Source organism: Odocoileus virginianus, chromosome 22, assembly GCF_023699985.2.
Source record: "Odocoileus virginianus isolate 20LAN1187 ecotype Illinois chromosome 22, Ovbor_1.2, whole genome shotgun sequence".
In the NCBI taxonomy this organism is placed as follows: Eukaryota; Metazoa; Chordata; class Mammalia; order Artiodactyla; family Cervidae; genus Odocoileus; species Odocoileus virginianus.
The window spans coordinates 21365460-21381500 of record NC_069695.1 but is presented as its reverse complement, the minus strand read 5'-3'; the positions used below and the strand labels follow the sequence as shown (position 1 = coordinate 21381500).

The window sequence follows — 16041 nt, the reverse complement described above, 5'->3', positions numbered from 1 at the left end:
ACTCACTGTCAAAAACGTCTTCCTGGAATATGGTACAAAATCAACATGTTTCCATTTATACCAAAATTCATTTCGTGAGATAAACAGTTTATCTTTTTTAAAGCTGTCTCATCCCAGGAATCAACAAAGATTGAAAGGAGACATACCTCAAAGAAATGCAAGTAAAAGCTAGTACCCAAGTACCAAGTTTTTGGCTACACACACATAATTTTATTTTCCTTAAGAATAAACTCATAAAAGCACGATAGTTACATGGTCTTTTAAACCCTAACCATCTTGATTTAATATTCTTCTAGGTAATAGAAAATAATACTTTCTTTTTTGTGAGGTTAAGCATTAAACACTGATCCAACATAAATATAACAACGTTCTGTGCTTAATATACACGTTAATAACTTTGACTTCTTGTGGATTAATAGAATTTTTACCAGAGTCCCAACAGAAAACAGGTGGCATGCTTCACATAGGCTAATTTGAGAGCTTATTCACAGAGATGAATTATAACAGTAATGCTGTTTGGGGAACCACAATATACAGGAGAATCACCAAAGGCTGAAGTAGCCTGTGACCACGGCTGTGCCAGGATGAAGGAGGAGCTCAGGGACTACTGAATCTGCAGAGAGTCAAATAGAGAAGAACCTTCGAGAGGACCAGAGACTTCTGTTGGAAGACACAGAATCAACTTCACAGTGGGGAATCCACAGGAATGAACACCCAGGCAGCTCTCTCCTCCTTCCCTCTGATCTTCTACGAGACCTCCCCACCTGAAGACCCCTCTGAAGACCAAGGAAATGTGAGCCATCCCAGTCAGCCTCCTGGAGCAGAGAACAGGGTAGAAAAAGGTGGAAAGTGGATCTGGAGGGGCAAAGAGAAAATATCAACTCAGAGTTACTCATCTGAGATTTTCTGCCTAGAAAAGATTACCCAGGGTCTAAAATGTTATCTATCACCTCCTCTTGCCAAGGAGAAATTTTCCTGTGTTAACATTAAATTTCTAAGTAAACAGTTATCAAAAATCTTGTGTTCCTCCAGCATGGCAAGCAGAAAATCTAAAAGATGAGTGTAATTATAGAACATTGGGGAAATAAGTACAGAGAAAGTACAAAGCAAAACACACAGTAAAACCATAAATGAACACTTATACATCAGAAAAAAGTCTTTAGAATTGTTTAGAAAGTCTTTAGAATTTAGGGATGGTTTCACAGTTTGTGTCAGATGGCCATAAACACACATATCAAGATTGTTAGATTGGAGCTAAAAGCATCTTTCTTTTATCTCTTTTTGGAGATTTAAAATCCCCTCACTTGTGGAACTGTACTTCAACAGTCCTTTCATCTAAATGCTTAGATACTTACTTTAAAAGTACTGTTTCAATTCAAAAAAAATATCATTTTTGTTACTGATTTCTACTGATTACCAATAATACAAAATTTTATCTTGTATGTCCATTTGCTATCATAATACAATACATCCGCTTATTATCATAATACAATATGTTCAAGGCATTAGATTTCCATCTAGCATTTTCTTGAAGTACCTGATATGTTTATTGCAAAGCATGTCACTTAGTCGTGCATAGATAAAGTTAGTGTAATGGTAGTAGGTAACTGTTGCTCTCATTTGTTCCTCTCTTGAAGACACAGTAATTTTTTCAAAGTATGCATTCAGAAATGCACTCTTAACTGTGAGATTATGACTGAAGTTTTGTTTTAACAATATGCATTGTCATGAATGCAAAATGTTTTTTAAAATGCACCGCATTCTCCTATTGAGTATCTTAAAGTTTATGATAAAAACAGCAAAATGCAATGGGCCACAGAGATTCTAGGTAGGGCCAGGTGGACAAGAACCCTAAAATCAAAATAGTAACTCTAAAATATAGTTATTTTCTTTATTCATATATTTACTGATGCTGAAGCAGAAGCTCCAATACTTTGGCCACCCCGTGGGAAGAGCCGACTCATTGGAAAAGATGCTGGTGCCGGAAAAGATTGAGGGCAGGAGAAGAAGGGGGCAGCAGAGGGTGAGATGGTTGGGTGGCATCACCGACTCAATGGACATGAATTTGAGCAGACTCCGGGAGATAGTGAAGGACAGGGAAGCCTGGCATGCTGCAGTCCATGGGGTCGCAAAGAGTCAGATACGACTGAACGATTGAACAACAACTGTAGCACTACATCCTGCCTTCTCTTGAAAAGAAATGAAAGGTTTCATTGTAATTTCCTCCTCATTTTCCCTATCTTTCCTTAGATTAGAGGCTGACAGCTTAGATCACGTTCCGAGAGAGCAATGAAACCACAGTCTGGCCGTGTGTTATTTGAAGGCTTGGGTAACATTCACTGAGGGTAAAGTTGGCTGAAGTGAGAGAACCTGATTTGCATCACTGGGGCTGCCAGCAGGACAGAGATCTTAGCCCCTGTCTCCCGTTGTGAACAAGATCTATAAAGGAAGCTGAGCCTCGATTCTTTCCACCAGGGCACTCATTTTACACCATGCCAACTGACAGCATTTTCAAAAGCAGAATTTCAGCTGGTTAAACAAGAAAGTCCCTCTAATTGGTTTATACTATAACTAGACAAAAGAGAGGAAATAAAGATTCATGGTGTGACCTCTCTCAAATACTAAACAGGTAACAGGTGTTGCGGGGGCAGGGGGGCGGTGAGGAAATGGCTCTTATTTAGAGTCGGATATTGCAAACACCATACAGAACAATAGCCATATTGTTTAAACTTTCACCTGAAGTGCAAAATTTTAAATGCTTATCGCATTCACTATTTCACGAGACTTTCATAACCTACTTATACCCCTGTTTAGGAGACCCTGGAGAAAAGAATGGCAACCCACTCCAGTATTCTTGCCTGGAGAATCCCTTGGACAGAGGAGCCTGGTGCGCTACTGTCCATAGAGTCACAAAGAGTCGGACATAACAGAGTGACTGACACTTTAACTTTTACCATAACAGTGCTATTTTAAAATATGCCAGTTCCCTCAACAGCAGCTGTACTGGCCAATGTCTGTCTTAACTGGTCCTTTACTATACTGACTTGAATAGCATCCTGAGTGTCAGTATTCTCAAAGTAGCTTTAATGAAGGATTTTTATCAACCTATTTCATTGTTAAAGGTATCAGATCAAATTCCACAGTTCTATTTCTACTTAGAGTGTAGAAAATCATAATATTGCTCCTGCCACAATAAGAAAACACCAGATAAACTATAAAGTATGTTTTCCTTTAAAAACCATCAAAGAACATTAAACACAAAGAAATCATATTTACAGAAAGGAGTAAGCCCTTTCTAGGTGAGTAAATGGTGACTGCTTTCATACCTTGGCTATGTCACATCTGGAGCTATCAATAGATGGAGGAGCTAGGCTGCCATAAGCATTATTTGTTGGGACAAGAAGAAAACCAAAAAAAAAAAAAAAAAAAAAACCACGAGACTGTATGATCTAGAAATATAATGTAAAATCTAAAAAGAGTCCTAAATGTAATGCTGATTATCCTAATTCAACAATTCTTCCCCAATCTAGCTACTCAAGTAGCAACTGAGGCCAGGGTTCAAAGGTAGAGAGAGATATAGATTTCTAGTTCCCAAGTCACAAATTTGTGCTTGTGAAGTGGGAGTGAACTCGCTCATAAGATATTTTAAAACAGAGATGATCTGAAATTAATTAAAGCTTCAACCTAGCACTGACCCAGTTCAATTCTAATAAATATCGACTGTTCACCCCAGCTTTTTCACAAAGGAAAAGGCATGTCCTCTATTTTTTTTAAAAGTCTATTTCAACTATTTCTGTTTTTTACATACAATATCCAGTGTACAATAAAAAGTTATGAGACATGGACTGAAATATGAAAATGTGACCCATAATCAAGGCAGAAAAGAGTCCACAGAAGCAGACCCACAGTTAATCAAGATGATGTTATTAACAGACTTAGATCTTAAAATATCTATTGTAAATATTTAGAGAATGGAGAAGAAATGGAAAAATAGAAAGAGCAAGTTTGGAGAAAAAAAATCAAGAACTCATTCTCAGATATGTTAAGTTTGAGATATCTATCTGATACCCAAGTAAAGACAATTTAATAAAGAGATCTAGACTGGAAACATACATTTTGGAATCCTCAGGACACAGATGTTATTTAAAGTTACAAGACTGGGTTAAGTTTACTTAGGGGAAAGGATGGAGAGAAAAATTAAGAAGTCTAAGGACTTAGACCTGAGATATTCTAAATTTGGGAGGATAGGGATGTCAGGAGGAAGTAGTAAACTGGGGTGAAAGAAAGCACCCTTCTTTTCCAGATATGTGCCCAGGAGTGAGATTTCTGGATCATATGGTAACTCTTAATTTTAGTTTTTAAAGGCATTCCATACTGTTCTCCATAGTGGCTGCACCAATCTACATTCCCACCAACCGTATAGCAGGTTCCCTTTTCTCTACACCCTCTCCACCATTTATTATTTGCAGACTTTTTTCATGGCCATTCTGACCAATTCAAGATGATACCTTGTTGTAGCTTTGATATGCACTTTTCTAATAATTAGTAGGGCTTCCCTGGTGGTCAGTGGTAAAGAATCCACCTGCCAATGCAGGAGATGCCTGTTCAATCTCTGGGTTGGAAAGATCCCCTGAGGAAGGAAATGGAAACCCCCTCCAGTATTCTTGCCTGGGAAATCCCATGGAAAGAGGAGCCTGGCAGGCTATAGTCCATGGGGTTGCGAAGAGTTGGACATGGCTTAGCAAATAAAAGAACAACTGTTTATGTAAATTGGCAAGTAATACATAGATTCATTCTTATTGAACATTTTAACAATACAGAAATACCTAGAATTAATATCAAAACTCTTTTTCCCTACATTCATCACAATTCTCTCCCAGAGGAACCGTTTTTATCACTTGGAGTATATTCTTCCAAACATTTCTCTATGCATTTTCATACATGATGTGATATATTGGCTTGGTTAAAAGTGATTTTTCATAAAAGAGTTCATGAATACATATTGCTCTTTAGCTTTCTTTTCACATATAATAAGGTATTAGTCATATTTCTATGTCAGCATTGTAGCTCTAATCCATTCTTCTAACTCCTACATGGATTGTACCTATTCAATTGTGTGTAAAAAAAGTTTAAAAAAAGATATATCCACATCCCCTGATTCAAAGAAAGCTAAAGGAGCTTCAGTTTTATTTTTTGGACTTTCAGGGCTTTCCCTTTATTATTTTTTGCTTCCGGTGTTGTCCTCGTTCCCTGAAATTAAACTGTTTCATGCAAATGTCTGTCATGCCTTTCTCTTTCCTTGAAAAATATATTTACAATAGTTGAATTTTGTAACATTTTTATAAATTTAGCTCATTTCAGTACTTCATCTTGTGATTAACTGTAAATCATCTAACTCTTTAGGTGCTGCGATAAGAAGGGGATTTATCATCATAGATCAGAAATTATTGATGAGTTGCAAACAAATGAAGCAGAAGAAAGTGGTGCATGCTTCAAGTATGTATAAATACTTAAAACACTTTTTCTATGTGCTTGAGTCAGCATAGCATCAGACCTTCTCTGCATTGTTTATTAAATGTTCTTAGTACAAATTTACAATATTAAGTGGTTGTTCTCCCTAGGGAAGATTAGAAATTAAGGAGGAGCTCAATGACTGAAACACATTCACACATTTTTTCTTGGTTTAATCATGCTTTCTTGATGGATTTTGTCCCCTAATTCTTGTTTCCCATATTTGTTTCATTCTGATGAAGATTGCCTAGAGCTCAATTTGGTTGAAAATGAAAACTTGTTCTTATTGATGGTGATAGATACCTTATTGCATAAATTATGGCCTTTGAAGTTTATATGGTAGATTGGATTAGTTCTTTAGAGTTGAAAGATAAGCAAGTTTCAGATGGCTTGTCAATAGGATCAAAGTAGAAGCATTGTTTCCATTACATAACTATGACATGAAATTCAAATAAGCAAGCACAACAGCAAAACACACATAGACACATACATACATGCTTTAACAATTTTTAAAAATTTAATGTAAATATTTCTATTACATAGGCCCTTGTGATTAGTCAGTTTGCCGGTGACTGAATAAATAAGATTTATATTGTTAAAGAAAAGGTTTTGACACGTGTGAATCATCACTATATTTTCTCCATTCTCCATCATAGTCTATTTGAATACAGCATAATGCCAAGTTCACTAGCACTTGCGTTTGAAATGGTCCACACCATGTGCCTTCCTCACAAGAGGAAAGGCATGTCCTCTATCTTTAAAAAATATCTAGTTCAACTATTGCTGTTTTTTACATACAATATCCAGAATACAATCAAAACTTATGACACATGGGCTGAGTATGAAAATGTGACCTGTAATTAAGGGAGAAAAAAGTTCACAAAAGCATAAAAGATGAAAACTTCTAATTTGAAAAGATACATGCACCCCCGTGGAAATAACCTAAGCATCCATTGCAGATGAATGGATAAAGAACATGTGGTATATATACACAATGAAATACTACTCAGCCATTAAAAAGAATCAAATAATGCTACTTACAGTAATATGGATGGACCTAGTGAGTATTATACTAAGTGAAATAAGTCAGACAGAGACAGACAAATATCATATGACATCACTTATATGTGGGATCAAAAAACTGATTTATTTACAAAATTTCATTATTTACAAAGAACTTATTTATAAAACAGACTCACAGACCTAGAAAACAAACTTATGGTTACCAGAAGGGAAGGGATAAATTAAGAGTTTGGGATTAACAGATACACACTACTGTATATAAAATAAACAATAAGAACCTAATGTATAGCACAGGGCATATATTCAATACATTGTAATATTATAATAATCCATAATAGAAAAGAATCTAAAGTATATATATATGTGTGTGTATGTGTGTGTGTGTGTGTGTGTATGTATAACTGAATCACTTTTCTATATACCTGAAACTAACATAAAACCAAATATACTTCATTTTTTTAAAGTTCCTATTTTATATACCTATTCATACCATAAATTTATATATGCACAAACAGCCTTCAAGAAGAGCTCAAAACCAAAGTCATCTTTTGTACTTCTCTACAACCTTGACTTCAATACTTAATGAAATGAAGTCCTAGCTTTGTTACCAAATATGAGGAAGTAGTGATTTGTGCTTATCTTTTTTAATTTATTTGTTTTTAGTTGGAGGATAATTGCTTTACAATGTTGTGTTGGTTTCTGCCATACATCAACATGAGTCAGTACATACGCCCCCTCCGAACCTCCCTCCCACCTCCCACCCCATCCCATCCCTCTAGGTTGTCACAGAGGACCAGGTTGAGCTCCCTGCATCATACATCAAATTCCCACTGGCTATCTATTTTACATACAGCAATATATATGTTTCAATGCTAGATTAGTGCTTATCTTTGTTCACCATATTATGCTTCAATCCCATCTGGTATACTTCAATTCAATTCTGGTATGAACCACATGGGGTTAACACAGACCCCACCAGTTAAAGGGCCCAGCCTACAAGAAGATTGCCTCACTTCAGACCAGTGAGCTACAAACGTGGGGGGTTCCAACAAGCCCCCTAATGTTTGATAATTCACTAGAATGATCCACAGAATTCAGGAAAATGCAATCTTTATGATGACAGTTTTATTAAAAAGGAGTTGTAACTCAAGAACAGCCAAATAAAGAGACACACAGGACAAGATCAAAGATGGTCCCAGACTCAGAGCTTCTGTGCCCTGTCTTCATGAAATCGAGGTACATCACCCTCCCAGCACATCAACATGTTCACCAACCAGGAACCATCACCGAGTTCAGTGTCCAGAATTTTAACTTGGGCTTCATTAATTAATGAAATTAAATTAAACCCAGTTTTTACTTGGGTTTCATTACATAAGCATGACTGATTGAATCATTGTTCACATGATTTAACTCAGTCTCCAGCCTCTGTCCCTCCCCAGAGGTCAGGCTGTCTCAAAGTTTCAATTCCATAATCATATGGTTGGTTTTTCTGACAGCCAACCCCACCTCATTATTACAAACTCAGATGTGATCCAAGGGGCTCATGAATAACAAAAACACTTCTATCACTTGGGAAGTTCCAAGGGTTTCAGAAATCCCCAGCAAGGAACCTGGGACAAAGAAGAGAAAATTTATTATAAACAAAGCAATTTAAGTACTGGGGACAGTACTTAAATTTGACAAATCCAGCATTTTTACGTTATCAATCTAGAACTGCCAACACATGTGTTAATCACTCAGTCATGTCCGACTCTTTGCAACCCCACGGGCTGTAGCACACCAGGCTTCTCTGTCCATGGAATTCCCAGGCAAGAATACTGGAGTGGATAGCCATTCTCTTCTCCAGGGATCTTCCTGACCCAGGGACTGAACCCAGGTCTCCTGCACTGCAGGTGGATTCTTTGCCATCTGAGCTACCAACATAGCATCCTTGAATATCTATTCCATTGATTAATCAACTTTCAGCAAATACTATAGTTAATACTTCAAGCTTGTTGCTTTATGTATCCATAATCCTGACAGGCAGGACAGTATCATGGGTAAGTGTTATAAACTACAGAACTAGATTTCTTGGGCTCAAATCCAGGACTCTGCCACATCTCAGTTCTTAGGCAAATTACCTCTGTGTACTTCTGCCTCCCCAACAGAAAAAATGAGACATAAAAATTACACCCATCTCCTATGGTGGTTGTAAGGAATAAAAGTGCTAATACAGACAAAGTTTTTAGAATGGTACCTGGAACTCAGTAAATGTTCACTTTTATTGTTGTTATTATATCAGAACTCTTGGCACAAAGGGCCTTAATGTATACCTAATTATCTTTAAAGTTGGAAATCTTTTCCCAAAAGCAAATAAATCATCAAGTTCCAAAATAAGAGTGTTGGAGTAAACAATCTTAAGGACTCTTACAACTCAGAAACATTATGATTATATAACTGGCCTCTTGACAGCTAAACGAGTTCTAACTATGTAGCCTAACTGTTATGATGTTCTTATATATTCCTTTCATTTCTCTGATACTGTCAACTCATTGCAAGTGATCATGTAACACAGTGCTTCATAACTGATTTTTCACCATTGTTATTTGAATATGAAGAAATAATCTGTGCCAATATGTCCCAGATAGACTCTATTTCAGAACCATATTGCCGAGATAAGAGACAAAGATTGAGGATATACCCAGATTTGCAGGTGTCTATCGAGGTGGGAAAGAGCTATTTTCTCTTTTCTACAAAGGAAAGTCTACTTTATCTGCCTCCATTTGGGATCAGAGAAGGAAACCTATCTTCTGCCAAACTCATCCTTTATTATTACATATCCTCTGTGTTTGTCTTTCACTCATCTTTTGGTCTGGAACTGGTTCAAAGCAGTTGATGTGACAGATCATAAAATTTCATTAAAACCATTTAAAATTTCTAGCATCCTGCCATCTCTTCGCCTCAGATTTTTTCTTATTATTTCACCTGTAGGCTAGAATCCCACAAGCTACATCTGGATGGGAGAAAATTAAATCAATTTCTCCATTTCTATAGATCAGTTTCTGGAAGATAAAATGCTTTGTTTGGGTTTCTTTAGAAAGCTAACATTCAAATGTTAAGAACCACTCGAGCTTAATGCAGAAGAGGCATGATTCTTAATCCTCATATAAATAATCAGCAAGTAACCAAGCATATCATTTCCCTTGAGTATATATCTATGTGCCAGCACAGCTTCAGTTATGTGGTCCATTCAGAAAGCCTCATATTGGTAACAGAGCAGAGTAATGAGAATGGATTTTAAAAGTACTTTGGCGGGGGGAGGGAAATGACCAAATAGCTTAATTAAACATAAATGAAAATAATAGAGAAAAAATTAGGGGGAAAGTCAAATATTTAAGAAGGGAGTATTATATTGGAGAATGCTGTCTATGCCATATATCTTAATATTAGACATCTTTTCCATTAAAATGTGAGCTTACTGGTTCGCATGTCTAAAACACTGAAATTTTGGCTCTATGAGTTGCATGGATCCAAGGCCAGCTAACCTGCATGAAGTATCCAGAATGTTGACTCATGGCTAAACACCCACCCGGAAGATCTGTGCCATGCCACAGGACTCTAACCTTGCTCCTGTTTCAGTCAACAGCTGTGTCATTTTTATCTAAATGAAGACATCCTTATCAGAGTCTCATAGAAAGCCAAATAAAGCACTAGGGTGATGATTGATGGACCCAATGTCAAAATAATCTTGGTGTTTGAAACTACATCAAACAAAATTAGACAAAAGTAAAAGTAAAAGTCTACATTTAAATTTGTTTTTTTTTTTAATTGCACAAGAATAGCATAAGGAGATCTGCTTTAACTGCATTTCTTATGAAAATTACCTGCTAATTTGTTTTAGTATAAAATCAATATGAGCCAACAGTATAAACTAGCCTAAATAGAATGATGAAAATGATTTGCATTAGTCAAAAAAGCGGTCCAGATCAAGAATCTGAAAACACTATGTGCTCATGGTGCTGTGGTTTGGGTTTCAAAAAAATTTGGATAATTATCATGAGGTCATTAAGAGGAAGACTGACCACCAAGTGTACTTGGATTTACATTTCAGAAACTGGACTAGGTTCTCTACCATTTACTCTGTCACAGAGAGTTTTTCCCAGTGCTGCTGAGAAACTAACAGCAGCAGTCCACCTCTCCTCCATCTTCTGTTTGTCTGAAAAGAAAAAGAGAGAGAGAAAGAAATGGAGAAGAGGGAGAGAAAGGGCACTGGTGTTTCCTCTTGGTCTTAACTTATTTAGTAATATTAAAGGTCAGACAAGTCCACAGAAATTAGAGATGAAAACCATCTTCAAATAGGTTCCATCCTGGAGTGACTTTTTAGAGAATTTCATCTCCTACACTGGATGGAGGGAGCAACCTGTGCTGTCTTCCCCTCACCCATTGTGGAGGGAACCTTATTCCCCCATGTCTAGTACTCTAGGCCTCCTGTCCAAATGGATGCTTTTTATGTGTTATCACGGATTGTTTTTATTTGAGGCACACAACATCAATCCTCAATATATGTGTAATATTTTAATTTTGTTAAAATTGCTAAAATAAATTTTGTTAAATTGTTAAATGCTTGTTTATTTTGTTAAATCAATGCTTGTGAGTAGATGTGAATTTATACTACACAGATATCATGTATATTCTTAAGTACAAATGGCTTTATAATTTTACTCACTAAACAATCCATCCTCATAAACTATATTTTCACAGAGTTCTCAAAAGGAAGTAAAGTAATTTAAAAGGGTATCAGGTAAATTAAAAAGAAGGGGAGGTTACAAGTAAAATTCTCCCTGAAAACCTTTCTTCAGAATAGAGACAACACAGGAAGAAAGTGTGAGTGGAGAAGAATCAGGTTAAACACATTCTTCAAACTGTGCATATTCTTCAAACTGTTGAAAAACTCTCAAGGAAGAGAAGATGGACATACTCTCATTATATCAACTAATGATCAGAAATGACAATGACAGAGCTTTCTATTCAACGTAAGAAGAATTTTCAACAATGAAAAGAGCTTCAGCTAAAATAGCGAGCTCCGGGAAGAATTCAAGCAGGGGTTGGGTAATCTCTCAATGATACTGTAAGAAAACACAAAATTCATGGAGTTCAAGGTTGATTAGAGGATCTCTAAGGGATTATCAACACTTAAGAGTCTGTTATCTGTGCATATGATAAAACACAATAAAAACTTTTAAATGTAAAAATTATAAAAGGGACAATGTCAAGACTTTGCTCATAACTGCACAATTGCATTACTCAAAATATGGCTAATGCTGATGAGTTAAATGATAGTAACATTACACAGCCAAAGACTGCAGTACATGTTGTATAATTTTGAAGACTGAGGTTATCTGAGCATGGGCCTTGAGAAAGGATGACAAATTTGTGAAACATACTGGGTTTTTGTTCAAAAAGAGATTTAAAACTATGTTTAATGAGCTCAGGAGAAAAAAAAAAGCAAATAAGACATTATTTAAAGGAAAGCACGTGAACGCAATCTTTCTTTGAAAAACTACTGAATGGTAATTCCAATCAAAGACAAAGTAAATCAAAACAACGAACTCTGAAACAGAGAAGCCAAGGTAAAATGAAGATAGTGGGAAGCTTTGAAATTGTTTGAGTAAATACAGAGAGGCTGTAGGGATTATGACCACAGGGATTATGGCTCCATGTGAAAGGCACCTTCTCTCTACCAGGAGGATAGAAGACATCCTTATCACCTGAGACTGGGGATTCAGGGCCAAGGAGGCTGTATAAACAGACCTGTTAGGTTAACCCTTATCTTTCTAGTTACTACATTTTTTTAATTGGAGGATAATTGCTTTACAATGTTGTTTTGGTTTCTGCTCTACAACAATGAGAATCAGCTACATGTATACGCCTACCCCTCCCTCTGGAGCCTCCCTCCCATCTCCCCGATCCTACCCCTCTAGATCATCACAGAGCACCAAGCTGGGCTCCCCATGCCATGCAGCAGCTTCCCACTAGCTAGCTATGTTACACATGGTAGTGTCTAGTCACTACTTTTTCACCATTCACTATCCATAGCCCAAACTCCTTTGTTACGTGAATCCTTCACAAATTTATTACTTCTTTGTCTAAAAGATATAAAAGCTTCCAGCTCTGGTCACTTCATGTCTTCATTCCCTTGTGAAGGCTTCCCTGTGTATGTAAAAATTCAACAAAATATACATAAATACATTTCTCCTGTAAACCTGTCTTGCCTGCTCGGTCATTCAGTCATGTCTGCCTCTTTGCGACCCTATGGAATGTAGCCCGTCAGGCTCCTCCTGTCCATGGGATTCTCCAGGCTAGAATACTGGAGTGGGTTGCCGTGCCCGCCTCCAGAGGATCTTCCAGATCCAGGAATCAGTGTAGTTCTTAGGCCCAGACATTCAAGAGGGTAGAAGAGAGTTTTTCCTCCCTACTTAAATAGCTCTTTGTGATTATGAATCCATTGCTTCGTTTCTCCCTACATAGTTGGGTGTTGGCATTATAAATAGATAATTTTTAATTATGAGTTTCAATATAAAAGTTTAAAAAGAATGTTAACCTTGATCAATTGTGAAATAAACAATTCACTAATGGAAAAAATCTACTTAGTTATCTCTCCCCAACAAACTGTTAGGACTTTCTTAAACAGGACTTCTAGAATTGTAAGTTACTAACATCGGAAGATAATAATAACAAATGCTATCCATAGTGCATGAGACTGTTGTTCACAGTTGAAATTCTCTGCTTAAAGGAAAAAAGCCTCCCATCTGGGATGCTCAAGGACCCTCTCAATCTAAGAATGTGCTTATATTACAAACAAGAGGAAGCAAAAAAGCGACAAGTATGTAGCAGACCTAAACCAAAGCTGTCACTGGGGTCTTGGTAAAGAGGAGACAAGGCCAATAAGTCTGAGACTTAATAACTGGCTGGAACAACTGAGACTGAAGAGAGGAGCAATAAATGGTAACTACAAATTTACAATCCTGAGAGTAAAGAAGGATGACAATACTTAAATCAGAATAAAGTTAGGGGCCGCTTGGTTCAAATCACGTTTTGTTTTGGGGGTCAGTCAACATCTGAGGACAGCTGTCTGATAAACAGCAATAGGTAGAAGACTCCGAAAAGGACGGAGGTCAGGATTACAGGGGCGCACTGACATCCACTGCCACTGCAGACCCCCCACAGGACGCCCCCCACTCCCATGCGCATGTGCCAACTCACTTCAGTCACCTTCCACTCTTTGCAACCCCGTGGACTGTAGCCCGTCAGGCTCCTTTGTCCATGGGATTCTCCAGGCAAGAATACTGAAGTCAGTTGCCATCTCCTCCTCCAGGGCATCTTCCCGACCCGGCGCGGATCGAGCCCACATCTCATTATGTCTCTGGCATTGCAGGTGGATTCTTGACCACTAGCGCCACCGGAGAAGCCCCTATGTACCTATGACTGGATTACAAAACCCACAAAAACTACAGAAGTCCCAACTGGTTTAAGGGCAGGAAACACTGAGAGAGAATAATTTCTTTATTTTCTTCTAAAGAAATACCTACAATATAAGAAAGGGAAAAGAAAGAAACTCTCTAGTGGAGCAAAATAGATAGACTATGACCTTCTAATGTGATTAAAGTCTATTGGTACTGATAAGAAAGACGACACAATTACACAGTGCTTTTCATCTTCTAAGCACATTACAAGTATTATATCAACTAATTAACAATGGGAAACCTGATGTTTCTGGGAAAAGACTGCTTTGACTACCTTTTTTCACCCTTCAGATGAACTTTTTCTAAATCTCAAAATACAACTTGCACAAAATGAGTGATATTTAAGCTTTTCAAACTAGTGGTTATGCCAAGCAGTTCATTTTCCTGGTACTTCAGAGCCGAGTTACAATTTAAAAGGGATGTAGGTAAGCTGTGTAAAAAGAAAAACAACTCTACTGCTCATAAAAGCCCAGCTAGTGAGAGAGCACCACTGGGCCCTGATAAATGGTAACATGAAGATGTGTGCTGTTGGCCTGTGGCTTCTACATCCTCCAGAAGCAGATGGAATAAGGGCACCGATTCCACATGCGTTGAGGGCTCTAGTGTGGGTTCCAATTCAGACTTTCTTTTTCACCTCCAGTCATTTTAAAATTAGTGATCATCTGCTGGAGAAGACTCTTGAGAGTCCCTTGAACTGCAAGGAGATCAAAACCAGTCAACCCTAAACAAAATCAACCCTGGATATTCATTGGAAGGACTGATGCTGAAGCTGAAGCTTCAATACTTTCGCTACCTGATGTGAAGAGCCAACTCATTGGAAAAGACCCTGATGCTGAGAAAGACTGAAGGCATGAGGAGAAGGGGATGGCTGAGGATAAGATAGTTAGATGGCATCAGTGATTCAATGCACATGAGTTTGAGCAAACTCTGGGAGTTGATGATGGACAGGGAGGCCTGGCGTGCTGCAGCCCATGGGGTTTCAAAGATCGGACACGACTGAGCAACTGACCAACAAAGCATGTGTCACAAGAAAACTGGGCTAATAGAGTGTGTTGAACACCCTTTGAAGACAAATTTTTGTTCATGAAAAAGTCTCTTACGAGCATCTTTAAGAATCGGGATCAGAATTTTCAGCTCTTCCCTCATTCAACTAAAGGGTATTAAATACCTATTATGAGCAAAGTACTCCAAGGAGGGTTAGCCTTGTTTAGAGTTGTAGGGGCACCTCTCTAATCACCTGAAGAAGTAGGTAGCTATCATTCCTACATACTCTCCTTCTGTCTGTCCATAAAAATCCTGTCTGCCTTGGCTAGGTTTCAATTCCCAGTCGAGAGGAAGGCAGCATGAGATAAGGGAAAATCAGCAGACTTAGGTTTATACATGAGCTCTGCATATACTGCTCTAGCAGTAAAAACTTCGGCAGTTATTTACCTCCTCTGGACCTTCACGTCCTCATATCAGGTGAGAATGATAAGGCTTTCACGGTAGCATAAGCAGAGCACGTATATAGGGTGCAATTGGCTTCATTCCTTTAATTATGAAAAATGATTTTTCATTTCTCTCTTTTTTCTTTTTTTAATGTATTTATTTATTTTAATTGGAGGATAACTACTTTACAATATTGTGATGGTTTCTGCCATACATCAACATGAATGGGCCATAGGCATACATGTCTCCACACCCTCCGGAACCCCCTCCCACATCCCTTCCCACCCACTCCCTCCAGGTTGTCCCAGATCCCTAACTGGGTTCCTTCTGCTGAAATGGCTGGTTTATTAATAAATTATAAATAATAATCATTTCTTTGCAAGCTTACAGTAAATATTAAATAAAATAATGTAAGAGAAATGCCTAGCCAATGGTATAGCACAGTAAGATATATAGGATTTAGAAAAGGCAATGGCACCCCACTCCAGTACTCTTGTCTGGAAAATCCCATGGACGGAGGAACCTGGTAGGCTGCAGTCCATCAGGTCGCTCCAAGTCGGACACGACTGAGCAACTT

At 37.7% G+C, this 16041-nt stretch overlaps 1 protein-coding gene across 4 annotated transcripts in view; it reads right to left on the bottom strand.

Moving 5' to 3' along the window:
- Positions 1 to 311: 311 nt before the first annotated feature.
- METTL4 (methyltransferase 4, N6-adenosine) overlaps positions 312 to 16041 on the bottom strand; it is a 94549-nt gene continuing 78819 nt past the window's right edge. For 3 of the 4 annotated variants that reach the window (XM_070452711.1, XM_070452710.1, XM_070452713.1), the window contains exon 11: positions 312 to 855. In XM_070452711.1, the coding sequence (XP_070308812.1) occupies positions 605 to 855 (251 nt within the window). In that variant the 3' untranslated portion in view covers positions 312 to 604. Of the gene's footprint in view, positions 856 to 7637; positions 8145 to 16041 lie in introns of those variants that run through there. The other variant, XM_070452715.1, reaches the window with a different exon arrangement.